We start from the raw sequence: 14,199 nt of genomic DNA, 5'->3' as shown, positions 1-14,199 counted from the left end.
TGGGGAGGGTAGATGGGCATGGAGACTTACGGGTGCTGACTCCCCTGAACGCTGGGTTACGGCCATCCTGGTCGAGCCAAAGCCCTGGAACCTGCTGCACTGGCCCAGCTGGGCAGGGCCAGCAGCCTGGGAGGCCTGCTCTCCCTCTTAGATTGAGGGCCCCCCCGAGGCTCTGGGGCTCTGCAGCAGGGCCCGGCCCGGGCGCAGGTGCTCTTAGTACCCGGCAGCCCGTCGCACTGTGCGCAGTGAGCAGACAGCCCAGCTAGCTGCATCCTCCTGCATCCTGCAGGCCTCCATCCCTGCTGCCCCGTCCCACAGTGGGGGCTGGACCTGAGCCCCCTTCTGCTTCTGGCGCCAGCTGCTGGCGGTCCTGGGCCCTGCAGAGCAAACCAAATGCAGAGAGTGTCCCATTTGTGTCCATTCAGCCTGGAGGGACGTGAGGCACCTGCGCCTGCTTCCTGCTTGGGCACAATTGCTCTTTGGATGCAGAGCGGGGGTGGGGGCCCAGGGCTTCCAGGACACGGGAAGCTGCTCTCAGAGGCCCCAGAGGCATGGTGGGGTGGGCGGACCTGGCGTTGGGCAGGGGTCTGCTGGGCTCAGGGGGCAGCGTGGTGGGGCTAGTGCACTGCCCCAGGGAGCCTCCCAGGAGAAGGCGGTCCTGGGCAGAGGTGGCTGTGTCTGTCTGTTTGGGGGACCTCAGGCATGGAGGCGTATGTGTGCATTCATTCCCGTCACCCCACTCTCTCCATCCCGACTGTGTCCTTTGATGTGCGCCGGCCTTGCTGTACAGGGACTCCCCTCCCCCCAGCACCCTGTCTGGTTACCGCCGCGTCTGGCCCTCAGCTGCTCAGACACCTCCGGTTCCGGTCGCAGCCCCTGGACCCCACTGCGCTGCGGGGAGCAGACTCACTGCCATCCCTGGGTGGGGGCTTGGCCAGCCCACCTTTGTGCGAATCAGAACGGGACCCCCGGTAGGGGGTCGGCGGATTGCAGACTGTGTGTGCCCCAATGCACCCACACCTGAGGCCCCGCCCTTTGAGCCTCCCTCAGGTGACCCCACCCCAGAAAGGCCGCCCAGGCCACGCTCCGTCACCCCTGCAGGAACCTGGGCCTGTGGGCGAGGGGGCTGGGCGACCAGCCAAGGTTTAGGGAGCCAGGCTTCGTGGGGCCTGGGCTGTGGCCTTCTTCATGGTGGCTGAACCCTGCGACGCTCCCTCCTGCTGGGGCGCTCCTGGTGCCTGGCTTGTGGTCTCCCCCCGCCCCTCCCCTCTTAGCTCTCAGCTCTGAGAAGCGCACCCAGCCTCCATGCCCTGTCCCCCAGCCTGGCTTCTCTCGTGTGTGTGCTCCCGCTTCTGGGGGGCTCCGTCGTGGAGGGCGCTCATCTTCCTCCCATCACTGTGTGGGAGCCGCTGCTTTTCAAGTTCAAACCCCTAACCCCTACTGCAGACTAAACCCCCCACCCCACACTTGGTTCCTTTCTGCTTGGAAGGGGCAGGGGCTGGACGGCAGGGCGGTGACCTCTCTGGCCTCCTTGGGGTCCCTCTTGTTGCCCCACTGGCTTGTACCGCCCCTAGCTCTCTTGGGGTACACGTGTGAGCTGTTTGGGGTACCCCATAGGTAGGGTGGCTCTGCTGGGCTTCCCCACGTCCCCCAGCCTTGCTTAGGAGCCCGGGGGGCAGGGCGGCGGGTCCCCCACCTCGCAAATGTCCCACTGGGCCTGGAGTTCAGGACCTTATCTGCAGGAGAGCTGCTGGGCCCCCCTTGGGTCAGCAGGCAACCCTCTAAACGTCTCCTGGCCACCCCCAGGACCCCAGGTCTGAGAGGGTGATGGCAGCGGAAGCCTGGCATCTGCGTGCAGCACATGTGAGCGTGTCTTCCTCTGTGTCTCCCATGTTTCCGTGTTTCGTGTCTTTCTGTGTCCTTTTCTGCGTGTCTGTTTGCACGGCTCCTGTGGTTGTGGGGCCCCTGCTTGGGGACACTGAACCCCTCCTTGTCCAGAGCCTTGGGGTCCCCTGGCAGCCTCCTGCCGGGCAGGCTCTGTGATGACCGCAAGTCCCCAGCACGTGGGTGCACAGGGTCGAGGGGCTCTGGCCAGGCTACCCCGCTCCTGTCACCAACCAGTTCCCTCTCCGTGGGCCATGCTGAGAGGCGCAAGGCGCAGATTCCAGACATTTGAGGTGCAATAGCCGTTGGGGAGGGACCACCCTGGACGGGGGTGAGGGGCCCTGGGACAGGGTGGTCTCCGGGTGGGCACAGGAAGGCGGGCTGGGCCGGGGCAGGGGCACGGCGCCTGCACCCGCAGAAAACCCTTGCCCATCTGGAGGGACCCCGCTGACACTGGGGTCCTGGGCCCGCGCCCGCAGAGCATGGGGCCCTGCGTGTCCCCGCGTGGACCGTGCTCTTCCAGGGCGAGAGGGCCGGCCTGACGTACCGCGTGCCCTCACTGCTGCCCGTGCCCCCCGGGCCCACCGTGCTGGCCTTCGCGGAGCAGCGGCTGAGCCCCGACGACGCCCACGCCCACCGCCTGATGCAGAGGACCGGCATGCTGGCTGGGGGCTCCGTGCGGGTGAGCCCGGGGTGGGCGGCGGGGGCCGCGCCGCGCGGAAGGGCTGGGGACTGAGGCTTGGCCCCCTCCCCGCAGTGCGGCACCACGGGCGTGCTGGGGACAGCGGTCCTGGACGAGCACCGCTCCAGGGACCCCTGCCCGGTGCACGTCGCGCGCATGGCCAGTCTTACTCTTCATCGCCGTGCGCGGCCGCACTCGCGAGGCCGCGCAGATCGCTGCGGGCGAGAACGCCGCGCACCTCTGCGGCGTGACCAGCCGGGACGCGGGGCGCAGCTGGGGTGGCGCGCGGGACCTCACGGCGGAGGCGGTGGGCGGCGCCGAGCAGGGTAGGTGGGCGCCCGCTCTGCAGGGCGCGGGGGTGGGGTGGGGGGAAGCGGGGTCCGAGCAGGGAGGGGGTCTCGCGGGGCGGGGAATGGGATTCTGCACCGCGGAGGGGTCTGCACCCTGGCGGCGGAGGGGGGACTGGCTGGAGCTCCCGCCTCACCCCGCACCCAGCCTAAGCGCCACCGACGCCGTTTGGTGGGCCGCCCCCATCCTGTCCCCGGAAGACCTCAGTCCCGTGCCCAGCAGGCTCTGTCATCTTCCCGAACCTGTCTCTGTCTGAGCGCTGAGGTCCCTTCTGGCCCCAAACCCCTGGTGGGTCCCCTCTTTTACCCCTTCCTCTTCTTCCTTCTCACCCCTCCCCCGGCGCTCAGCCCAGGGTTGCAGCTGGGTAGGTCGGCTTGACACCAGAACTTTCCCTCTGCTCTCGCTGCCCCTTCCCCAAGGGCCTGACCACCAACTGCCCTCGGGGCCACTCCGACCCTGGCATGTGGAAGCTGACCCAGGGGTCACCTAGGCCCTGGCAGGTAGGAGCTAAACAGAGGGGTGGGGCAGGCTCTGAGACCCAGACAGGGCACAGTGGATCTAAAGAGCTATCTGCTGGTGTGGACCCCACCCCAGGGGACTCGAGCCCATTGCCAGGAGGGGCTGCCCAGACCCTCCCGCCCTCAGCTGCCCCTCTGCCTGGACAGCACGCACACTTGGGGGCTGGCCTTCCGCTCACCCGCTGAGATCCTGGCCCAGCGGCCTGCCTGGGCTCGTGGCTCCTGCTAATGGCCCAGGAGGCTTGTACAGCCTGGGGGTGGCCGGAAGGAGTGGACGGTGGGGGCACAGTGAGCCGATGGCTGCCCCCTGAGCTGTCCCCTAACCCGGGTACTGGCCCCCGTCCTCCCCGTCCCCCAGGGTGGTGGTGCTGCCATCGGGGGGACCAGCAGCCCCTCCTCCCTGCAGACTGGGCCACGTTTGCCGTCGGCTCCAGCCATGGCATCCGGCTGTGCTCAGGCCGCCTGCTGGTGCCGGCCTACATGTACCGCGTGGACCGGCGAGAGTGCTTTGGTGAGATCTGCGGGACCGGCCCCCACTCCTTCTCCGCACCTGGCACCACGGGGGCCTCGTGCCCAACCTGCGCTCGGGCGAGGGCCAGTTGGCGGTGGGGGACAGGGGGCAGGCTGGTGGCATCCTCTACTGCAGTGCCTGGAGCCCTCTGGGCAGCCACATGCAGGTGCTCAGTGTAGACGAGGGCGCCTCCTTCCTGCCTGGGGAGCTGGTGCTCGCCCTGGCTGGGGCCGCCGGGGGCTGCCAGGGCAGCATTGTGGGCTTTCCGGCCCCGCCCTCCAGCAGGCCGGAGAATGAGGGGTGCACCATGGGTACCAGGAACACCCTCCACCCTCCACACCTCTGCCCTGGGCCCCAGGAACCCCCAGAGGAAGGAGGGTGCTGGAGATACCCGAGGGGGCGGGGGGCTGGGTGGGACGGAGGGATGTGGGGATGGCTCCGGTGAGCCCGGCCCAGGGCCTGGGCTTGGGGGGAACAGGGGGACCTGGACCCCCGAGCTCCCGGTCCCGCCTCGGCCTTGTCTCAGAGCCCCACATGGCTGCTGTATTCCCACCCGGTGGGGCGCAGGGCACAGCTGCACATGGGCATCTGCCTGAGCCGGTCGCCCCTGGACCCCCACAGCTGCCCGGAGCCCTGGGCGATCCACGAGGGCCCCAGTGGCTACTCTGACCTGGCGTCCATCAGGCCCACCCCCGAGAGAGCCCTGACCTTCGCCTGTCTGTACGCGAGTGGGACCGGGGTCTCCTATGAGGAGATCTCCTTCTGCATGTTCTCCCTGCAGGAGGTCCTGGGGAACGTTGGGGCGGGCACTGGGCATCCCAGCCTTGGGGACAAGCCTCTGGGGCGCTGCTGGCCCTCCTGATGGGCCTCTGGCCAGGCCTGGCCCCGGGTGCCCAGGAGGAGCGGGGAGGGGAGCAGGGGCGGAGGATGCTGGGAGGTGGCGGGGTGGGGGCGTCTGTGACCCCAGGCCTGTACGGGGCTCCATCCTGGAGAGGCGCCTTTGCTCCTTGGCTTCTCCAAGGAGGTTCGTGAGGGTGAGTGTTTGTGTGGGACCTCATTGAATTTCACAGAAGCTCAGTTGTAACAGTCTCCAAGCAGGGCTGGTCTTTAGGAAGGAGGTGTACAGCCGGAAGGGAGGGTGGCCTGGATGGCCCAGGGTGGACGGGCGGCTGGCCCTGCATGGCCCACCCTGCCCCCTCCCAAGGCCGACAGCAGGGGCTGGGGCGTGTGGCGGTGGGAGTGTGGCACCGGGATCCTTTGCTTAGCCCGCGGTGCTTGGTCGCCTGTACCATTTTCCTCTCTCCTCTTGCTCTGCTGGCTTTTTTCTGGCTTATGAACAAGAAATAAAGGGATCCTGCGTGTCTGTCCAGGGCTGTCTCTCCTCAGTTCTTTCCACGTCGAAGCCTGGGGAGGGTCCCCAGTGCTCTAGCCACGTCACTGTGGGGTCTGCCCCCCTTAGCTAGACTCTCCAGTGCTGGGGGCTGCCAGCCATGGGGCAGGGGGACAGGCAAAGCCTTCTCTGCGCGGCAGCCCCAGATGTGCCTGGTCTGCACTGCCGGCCGGCGGGGCCGGTGGGGAGCGCGGTGGCTGCCCCTCCCTGGATGGGTCACCTCCCAGGACCGGCCCTCTGTGCCCTCGTGGAAGCACCTTCTTATTTCCTCTTCTTTGTAACATCTTCTTTCTGGTTATAAAAATAAAATGTGTTCATTGTAGAAAATTTGGGAAATGTATAAAACTATAAAGAAAAAAGTGAGCCACACGTATCCTTCTGCCCACCACAAATATGACGATCTTTTGGGCATTTCTTTCTGATTCCTTGAAGAAATTCTTTTTAAAAACATATGACTTCATTTTAGCACGTTATCACCCTCCCCAGCAGCTCTGTTGACGGCCCCGGTGTTCCATGATGAGGACCCTGCAGGGCGACCTTCTGGGGCTGGTCAGTCTCCCCAGGTGCTGGTCATGCGGGATGAGCATCTCTGGGGTGTCCCTGGATGGCCCCAGTTTCTATCACCTCCTTAGCCTGGATTCCGGAACAGCATGACAGCTTACACGGTCTTCCCCAAGGGTGGGGACGTGCAGGAAGTCTCTGAGCAGTGGAGGCCCAAGGGTCCCCAGGGAACTCAGAACAGCCAGTCCCCTGGGAGCCGGGAGACCCCCCCCCCCATTGCTCTCCTTCACTGTCAGCCGTCCCTGCAGGGGTGGCCACCTTTCAGGGGTCACCACTGGGCTCCAGGCACCCCCCCCCATCTCCAGGCCGCCTCAGTCCCCCGTAAGGACAGCCCTTCTACCTGGGGCTTTTGGGCAGTGGCTTGAGTCCGCTCTTCTGTTTTCAGGTTTAAGCCACAGAAACCAGCAAAGACGGGCAGGTGGGGCTTTCCAGAGGCCCAGAGGTCACAGGTGTGTACGGCAGTGTCCTGTGCTCACTTCCAGACTGGGTGATTATTGTGCCCTGAATTCCACCTGGAACCTCAGATTGTGACCTGTTTGGAAGTAGGGTCTTTGCAGATGTAATTAAGGTTAGGATTGAGAGGAGACCATCCTGGGTTAGGCTGGGTTCTAAGTCAGGCAGGAGTGAGTGTCCTTATAAGAGAAAAGGGCCGTCAGGGAGAAGTCATGTGAAGATGGAACCTGGGACTGGAGGGACGTGCCCACAGGCCCACGGACACCTGGAGCCCCCAGAAGGGAAGAGGCAGGAGGACCCTCCCTGGATCCTGGGGAGGAAGCGCGGCCCTGGGACTCCTTGACGTGGGGCTTCTGGCTCCAGAACTGGGAGGGGACAGACACCTGTTACTCAGGCTGCCCTGTTTGTGGAACTTCGGGAAAGCGCTGCTGGCCCACCTGGGGGAGGGCCAGCGCCAGCCAGGGCAGGTCCCGGCTGTCCGTGTGTGGGGACTGTGACACCGGCTGGAGTCCTGGCGGGCACGGCAGGCAGGCGCCAGCCTCTCACTCCTGCACCTGCATCCTGGGCAGGCTCCTCCCACCACGGGGCTCCCAGCGGGCCGGGGCGAGTCCCCTCCATCGAGCACCCCACGCAGGCCAGCCGTGGAGTGAGGTCTCCGAAGCGAGCAGAGCCGGCCTTCGGTGACTGGGTCCATCCCAGAACTGTGGCTTCCTCGGGGCCCCATCCTGGTTCCTCATGGTCTAGGCCGCGGCTGAGGGCTCTGGGTTAGGGCTTCCCCAGGTGTGACCCACCCCCAGGCAGGGAGGGAGGCTGTGGGGAGAGTCCCTGGGCTCAGGGCAGCTCGGGCCCCCTCCTAAAACCGTCCTCACCCACCCCCGAGGCCTGTCGCCACCTGCACCTGCTCTGGCTGGTCCCCGAGGGCTCGGGGCACCTGGTGCTTGCTGCTGTGGGGGCAGCTGAGCTAGGGAAGGCCCTCCCCGCTCTCCGGGCCTGGAGCCAGCTGCTGGCCTGCAGGGGTCAACCTTGCTGGGGCCTGCGGCCCTGGCTTCCCTGGTCCTGGGTGACTGTACCTCGAGCAGTGCCCCACTGTCCAGCCTCCGGGGCCACTGGTCCTCAGGTGCGGCCCAGCCTGACCCACAGGAGCCGCTCCTCTGCCCCCTCCTCCCACTGCCCCACAGGCTGATCTGACCCCCCAGGCCCTCTGGGATGGCCCTGGGCTCTCCCAGCCTCCTCCTTCCTTCCTCGGGTCCAACGTGATGGACCAGCCCCTGGGCATTTCCCCAGGCTCTGCCGTGCGCCTGTGGTGCTTTCCCCAGGCCGGGTCGGGCCTTGCTGGGGGTTCTAACAATAATTATTACTATTATTGCACTGCAAACAGTCTAGTGCAGACTGCCCGTTGCGTTGTATCCTCTCCAATGCTGTTCCTTTTGTTTCCTTTCCTTGTTTTACTGGACTGGCAGGACCTCCAAGGAAATGTGAAACAGACGTGATGTCTGGTAGACAGAATACAGGCTCCCGAAGGTGTCGGCGTCCTAACCCCCGGAACCTGTGAGTGTGTGATCTTCGTGAGAAAGGGACCTTGCAGCCGTGATTGAGTTAAGGGTCTTGTGATGGTGGCTCGTCCTGGGTTATCTGGGTGGGCTGGCATTTGGAAGGGGGACAGAGGGTCAGAGGGGAGAGCCGGTGTTACGATGCTGGGCTTGAGGATGGGTGAGGGGCCTGGAACCAAGGGATGCAGTGACCCCTGGAATCTGGAAAAGGCAGCGAGCGGATTCTCCCCCGGGGCCTCCAAAAGGAACCGGCCCCGTGGACACCGTGACCTTAGCACAGTGAGACCGTTTCGGAGCTGAAGGGGGATGAGTTTGTGCTGCTGTCAGCAAGTTAGTTCCAGCGGCCACGGGAGACGCCAACAGGCGACACTGGCTGCCGAATCCCGTTCCAGGGTTTCTGGGCCCCGCGTTCCTGAACGCTGCCGTTCTCACTGGATGCTTCTTACTCTCTTCCGTGTGTTTTCCATCATTTTCTGTCTCTGTGCTTCACTCTTAGACTTTTCTTCCAGCTCACTAATTCTGTCTTTGCTGTGACTGATTGGCTGCAGTCATCGCCTCCCTCCTCTGTCTCTGTCTGTCTCTGTCTGTCTTTATGTCTCTCTGTCTGTCTCTCTCTGTCTGTCTAGCTTTCCCTCCCTCCCTCCCTCCCCCCATGTCTCTCTGTCTCTGTCTCTGTTTTTCTGTCTGTCTATCTGGCTTTTCCTCCCTCCCTCCCTCCCCCATCTCTCTCTGTCTCTGTCTCTCTGGGTCTCCCTCCCTCCCTCCTCCGCGCTGTCTCTCTCCTCCGTCCCTCTCTCTGCTTCAGTACTGTGCTCCGTTTCTGTGTGTGCGCAGAGGGGAAAGGACAAAATACTTAACAGAAGGTCTCCTGTGTGTCACATGCTTTGTGCACTCCATTCCCTTTCATAAGTCAAAGCCCCTGTGAAGCAGGTATTATGTCCATTTCCCAGATGTGGAAGTTGAGGCTCAGCGGCCTGTGCTGATCCCACAGTTCGGGGTAGAGACCAACTTGCAGTCCATTTGGTGGCTCCCACATTGAGTCTTTTGAATGTTTTCCGCTGTGTGTCATTAAAACAAGTTCAGTGGCCACAAGTGCTTGTTTTAATTAGTCAACCCAGAGTCTCGGCCCACCCCATTCTGCCCCTAAAGGTGACAGCAGCCTGCTCCCCTCCCACGGTTCATACAAGAGGAAATAAATGGGAACATACATGGACGTGTTTCCCTTTGCACCAGGGTGAAATAGTCGCATGACTGTGGTCCTGCCGCTGACCGCCCGAGTGCAGCAGTGCTTGGCCGGGCCGCGTGCCCTGCGGGCGAGGCTCGTCGCTGTGGTCTGGTGTGGCTCACGGCCACTTCCCTCACCCCAGTGCCCCCAGCTGCAAACCTCCATCCTGGGGTCCATTTCCTGCGGAGTCCAGACAGCAACACAGATGTCTTTCAAGACTCACATCCTAGCTCATGCTTTCTTAGTAACGGCATGATGTGTTCTAGAGCATCGGTGTACATGGGCCAGCCAACATTTCCTTGCTGGGGACATTCAGATGGCTTCTATTATTATTATTATTATTGCACTGCAACCAAAGCTGCAGTGCACATCTTTTAACATCTGTCTTTACAAACCAAGACCGATTTCTGCGGGATGGATTCTCAACTGTGGGGTGACTGAGCAAGACTCTCTGCAGTGTTTTATTCTAGTCAATAACAGCAGACTGTTTTCTTAAAAGGAGTAGTAATTCACAAGCTATCCATACAAGTGAGAAGGCTGTTTTCTTGCACGCTGTTTGCCTTTTTCATTTTTCCAGTTTGATGGGTGCACGGCGGCCCGTCCTGCCCTCCCCAGGTGACCGTGAGCTTGTGTTTGCATCTGTCCTGGTGTGGACCCACAGGGGAGGGGCGTGGGGGGGCTGGTGGCCGGGGTCCTTCCCGGGCAGTGTCTGTAACAGGGAAGAAGGGAGAGGTTCTGTGCGCTCAGAGCGGCACCGAGAATAAAACCGTGATGAACGTGGGGTGGGGCGGGGCCGTGGTCTTCTTTAGTCTGCAAACCCTGTGCCGTCTCTCAAGAGTGTTTGGAAGGTGGGAAGGAGGGAAGCTGCCCACAGAGCTATTTTTAGATGAGATTAACATTTAAATCTGCAGACTTTGAGTAAAGCACGTTATCCTTTATAACGTGGGGGCCTCCCCCAACCAGTTGAAGGCCTTATGAGAAAAGGCTGAGCTTCCCTGAGGAAGAGGGGATTCTGCCCTTGACAGCTCAGATTCCAGCCGCAGCATCAGCTCGCCCGGCTCTCCAGCCTCTCTGACTTGCCACAGCTGTGGCAATGACCATTCTCTACCCCAGCCCCATTTTCATCTTCCTAAACTGACACTGTCCGCACTGAACACTAACTTCCCAACCCCTCGTCCCCAGCTGTTGGCACCCTCCATTCTACTTTCTGTATGATTTGACTACCTAAGTACCTCATATAAGGGAATCATAGGTGTCCATCCCCTTGTGTCTGGCTTATTTCACTGACCATCATGTCCTTAAGGTTCATTCGCAGTGTAGCATGACTCAGAATTTCCTTCCTTTTTGAGGCTGAATAATATTCTGTCCTATGGACGGACCACATTCTGTTTATCCTTCATCAGTTGATGGACGCGGGTTGCTTCCATCTTGTGGCTACTGTGAATAATGCTGCTATGAATGTATATGGACAGAATTTTTTAAATTAATTAGTTAATGTTTTAAATGGCTGAATAATAGCATTTGATAGTATATTTTCGGAATTCAGACCGAGATAAAAACAAAAAACAATCATGGATTTTGCCGCCGTGGGTCGGTGGGTCGGTGGGACGCTGGTACACGCGTGCCTGAGGCCCCGCCCCCCGCCCTCAGGCCCCGCCCTCAGGCCATGCCCTTGGGCCAGCCCCATTTTGCCCAAAGGACCAACAGGAGCTGAATCTAGAGGCGCTACGACCCCCACTGGGACCCCTGGCTGGGAGAAGTCAAAACGGCTGGGGGGCTCTTAGATGTGGCTCTGTGCCCACTGGGCAGGCCACCGGGGGCCGGCGCCCCTCAGGGCGGATGTGAGGCTGGGCGCCATCTGCCTGGACGTGTGGGTGCCTTGGCCCGGAGCCTCTTCCCGCCCGAGGGCCCAGCAGCCGAGCGCCTTGTGATGCTCATATAACGGGGCCCGAGAAGCAGGGCTATGGGGAGGTGACACATCTTTCCCCTAAAGTGGCTCTCAGAGGCGGCCCTGACCTGCGGCAAGCCCATGGCACCACAAACCGCAGGAGGCAAGGGCTGTGGGGAGCCCCCGCCACCCCTGCCCACCCAAGTCGTGGGCTCAGGAGCCAGGAACACAGGCCACCCCCCAGCGGATGGGGCAGCCCAACCGGGTCGAGGTACAGGACCCCCGGGAAGGGTCCCCTGCACCGCCTTGGTCACTCACAGGGGGGTCCCCACATTCTGAAGTCTCCAAACACTCAGGAACCTCACTCAGACCATAGGGACATCCGTCCACATCAGACCACCAACCCACAAGGGCTGAGAGCCCAGGCGCCGCACAGCAGGCCCGCTTCCCTGTTCCCAAGGCTGGGCTCACTTTGAGACCTGAGCTCTGCTGCCAGGAGGCCTTGGCCTTGGCCTTGGCCACAGCGCCTCCCTCCCTTCCCGCAGGCCTTGTGGGACCTCGGACTCCTATGGTGAGGTGTCTGGCCACCCCCACTTCCCCGCACAGCAGCCAGGGACCGGGAGGGCACAGGTGGCTCGAGGAGGTGTTCTGCTGGGCAGAGGGGCTGCCAGGTGGGGCTCGGCTAGGGAGCACCTGGAACCTGGTGGGCTGCCGGGGTCTCAGGCTGGGAGCAGGGAGCCCTGAGACCCGCCCTCCCCCTCTCCCCCTTCCCCGACGCTGTGGCTCCGTGAGATGCTCAGACGCTGATGCAGAGACTGACCCGCTGGAACGGGTGTGGGCGGGGGGTGGGCGCGATGCCCCCCCAGGCCGGTGACACACGCGGCTGGGGCAGAGCAGGGGAACGGAAAAAGTGAGAGGCGACAGGCGGCAGGTGGCAGGGGCCGCCTTACGGGAAGGCGGATGCAAAGTGCTGAGTGTCGCTCTCGGTCTCACTTCTTATCTGAGCGCGGCTGCCAGGGCGGCCGGCGCTGCCAGCACACCCGAGGCCACTTCCTTCCCTCCCTGATCTTTCATCTTAAAAAAATTTTTCCAGTATCAGTATGAGCTCGTGGTCTTTTAAACTTGCTCAGAGTGTGTGAATCAATTCGATTTTTCATGTTAATTTTGGCAGTTTTGATGCTCAGCTTGCCCACTTGTCTCTTGACCGGACCCCAACCTGGTTCCGTGCTCCGGGGCCGAGTGTCTCCATCCCTCCTGCACACACCTGAGGGCTGGCGGCCGCCCAGGAGCCAGTTCACCCAGAGTCCGGGCGGGGCCCCTTCTCCTGCCACCCCGGGGCCTCCCTACCTTCAGCCATCAGGTCCAGCACAGTGAACCCCGCGTGCTTCCCGTTTCTGCTGGTACCCCCGGGAGGTGTTGCACAGGTGGGGCTCAGGAGTGAAGGGCAAATGCTCCACTAAGTGCTAAGCAGCGGCTTCCCAGCATCCTCGCCCAGGGTGTAGTCAAGCTTTCCGAGTTGGCTGGTGAATAGGTGTGGCTGTGATCTGCAGTTTCCTTATTTTGAGTGAAAATAAGCATCCTTTCCCTGTTTAAGGGATATGTGTGCACATAACATGTGGGAGGCATGTGCGTGAACAGTCCGTCATTTCTCTGGCTCGCTTTTCCATTGCAACTCTGCCCTTGCTGTCTCCCCGACTTTAGACCTTTCTATAATTGGAGCGTTACCCTTCTGCGTGATATTGCAAATTCCTTCCCCAGTCTGCTCGTGATGATGTTTTTGATGTGCTACAGGGTTTTCCCCAATTTACACAGCTGAATTTCCCCATCTTCTCTTCCATGGCACCTAGGGTGAGCCGGCATCCCTGTGAAGGTCTGGTAGGTTTTTCTCCTGTGTCTCATAGGGTTGGGATTGATGCAAGCGCAGGGTAGGAGGGATGCATCTACCTTACTATACTATACTTTCCAAATAGCTGTGCTGTCCCAGCACCACCTAGGAAGTCTATGGTTCCCCACTCATTGGCTCTCTTCCTGCCTTTTCATGTGCTAACGCCACTGTTTTAATGATCATCAGTATTAGATCTGATAAAGCTGCTCTTCTTTCACTTTCCTTTCCTGGTTTTCTTGGCTGTTACTTGCCTGTTTATTTTTCCAGATGAACTTTACGGTTGCAGAAATGTGGTTTTCACAGGGATCGTACTAAATTTGTATAATTAGGAAGAACTGACGTCTCGATGGCGTCGAGGCATCCTCCCCAGATCACCAGGCCCCGCCGGTCCTCTGCTCTCCTGCGGGTTCGTGCTTTTCTCACCGAATCTACGCCTTGAACACAATCTTTTCTGTTGCTGTCATAGGCGGAATATTCGCTATCACTTTTTCTTCTAAGTGGTTACCGTTGGATGTACGGAAGCCATTTATTTCGGGATGTTAATCTTACAGCTGCTCCTGGACTAGATTTTCCTGTTGCCATAGCAGTTTCCCCACAGAGCCTCCTGGGTTTTCCAGGCACAAAAGCCCGCGTCGTCTGCAAAATTCACCAGCAGTGTTCCCTCCAGTGTCCCAGACCCGGTGACTCTCCCTCTGCCTGGGTCAGTCTCCAGGATGGCAGGCACAGGGTGTGAGCTCGAGGGCTGAGGAGCTGGTGGGGGCTGCTGTGCTCCCGGCACCTGCGGGTTTGGACGAGGCTCACTGCGGGGGCGGGGGGGCAAGGTTGGGGGTGTCTGTCACGGTAGTCAGGGACAAGAGCCGATGACCTGTGTGGTGGCAGTGCATCCCCTCCCTGGGGGACTGAACCATCATCCAGTTTGTAGAGGGGAAGGGACTGGGTTTCCCCACAGATGCCAGCCCCCCCAGCAGCCTGGCACCTGCTCACTCATAGCCTGCGGCAGCCCACTCGCTCGCCTGCCCACTCCATCCCCCCGCCGGCCTGGTGTGGGGACACGTGGGGCTGGGGCAGGACATTCAGGCACAGCTGCTCAGTTGGGGACGTCCTGTGCCAGGTTCGGGGGCAGGGGGTTACGGGACCCAGGGACGTGGAGCCTGGAGAGGGCTTCTGGGGGGCGGTGCCCGGTGGCCTCCTGAAGACGGAGGGGTTTCAGGCTGTGGGCGTGAGTGTGGTGGGGACGGAGAGGAGGGGCCTTGAAGGGCCAGTGTGTTTCTGGGATAGTGAGGGCCAGGCCGGGCAGGCTGGCG

At 61.6% G+C, this 14,199-nt stretch overlaps 1 protein-coding gene across 1 annotated transcript; it reads left to right on the top strand.

Moving 5' to 3' along the window:
* Nucleotides 1-2,344: 2,344 nt before the first annotated feature.
* Nucleotides 2,345-9,171, top strand: NEU4 (neuraminidase 4; the record flags this gene model as incomplete). Its single annotated transcript, XM_033860424.2, is given in 7 exon segments — nucleotides 2,345-2,566; nucleotides 2,642-2,730; nucleotides 2,732-2,892; nucleotides 3,839-3,973; nucleotides 3,976-4,316; nucleotides 4,318-4,450; nucleotides 4,453-9,171. Coding segments are annotated over 7 exon segments (1,434 nt in total), but the record flags the coding sequence as incomplete, so codon positions are not given.
* Nucleotides 9,172-14,199: the final 5,028 nt, after the last annotated feature.

The sequence above is a fragment of the Tursiops truncatus genome, chromosome 7 (assembly GCF_011762595.2).
Source record: "Tursiops truncatus isolate mTurTru1 chromosome 7, mTurTru1.mat.Y, whole genome shotgun sequence".
In the NCBI taxonomy this organism is placed as follows: Eukaryota; Metazoa; Chordata; class Mammalia; order Artiodactyla; family Delphinidae; genus Tursiops; species Tursiops truncatus.
The sequence above is the reverse complement of the archived record's forward strand: the minus strand, read 5'-3'. Positions and strand labels throughout refer to the sequence as shown.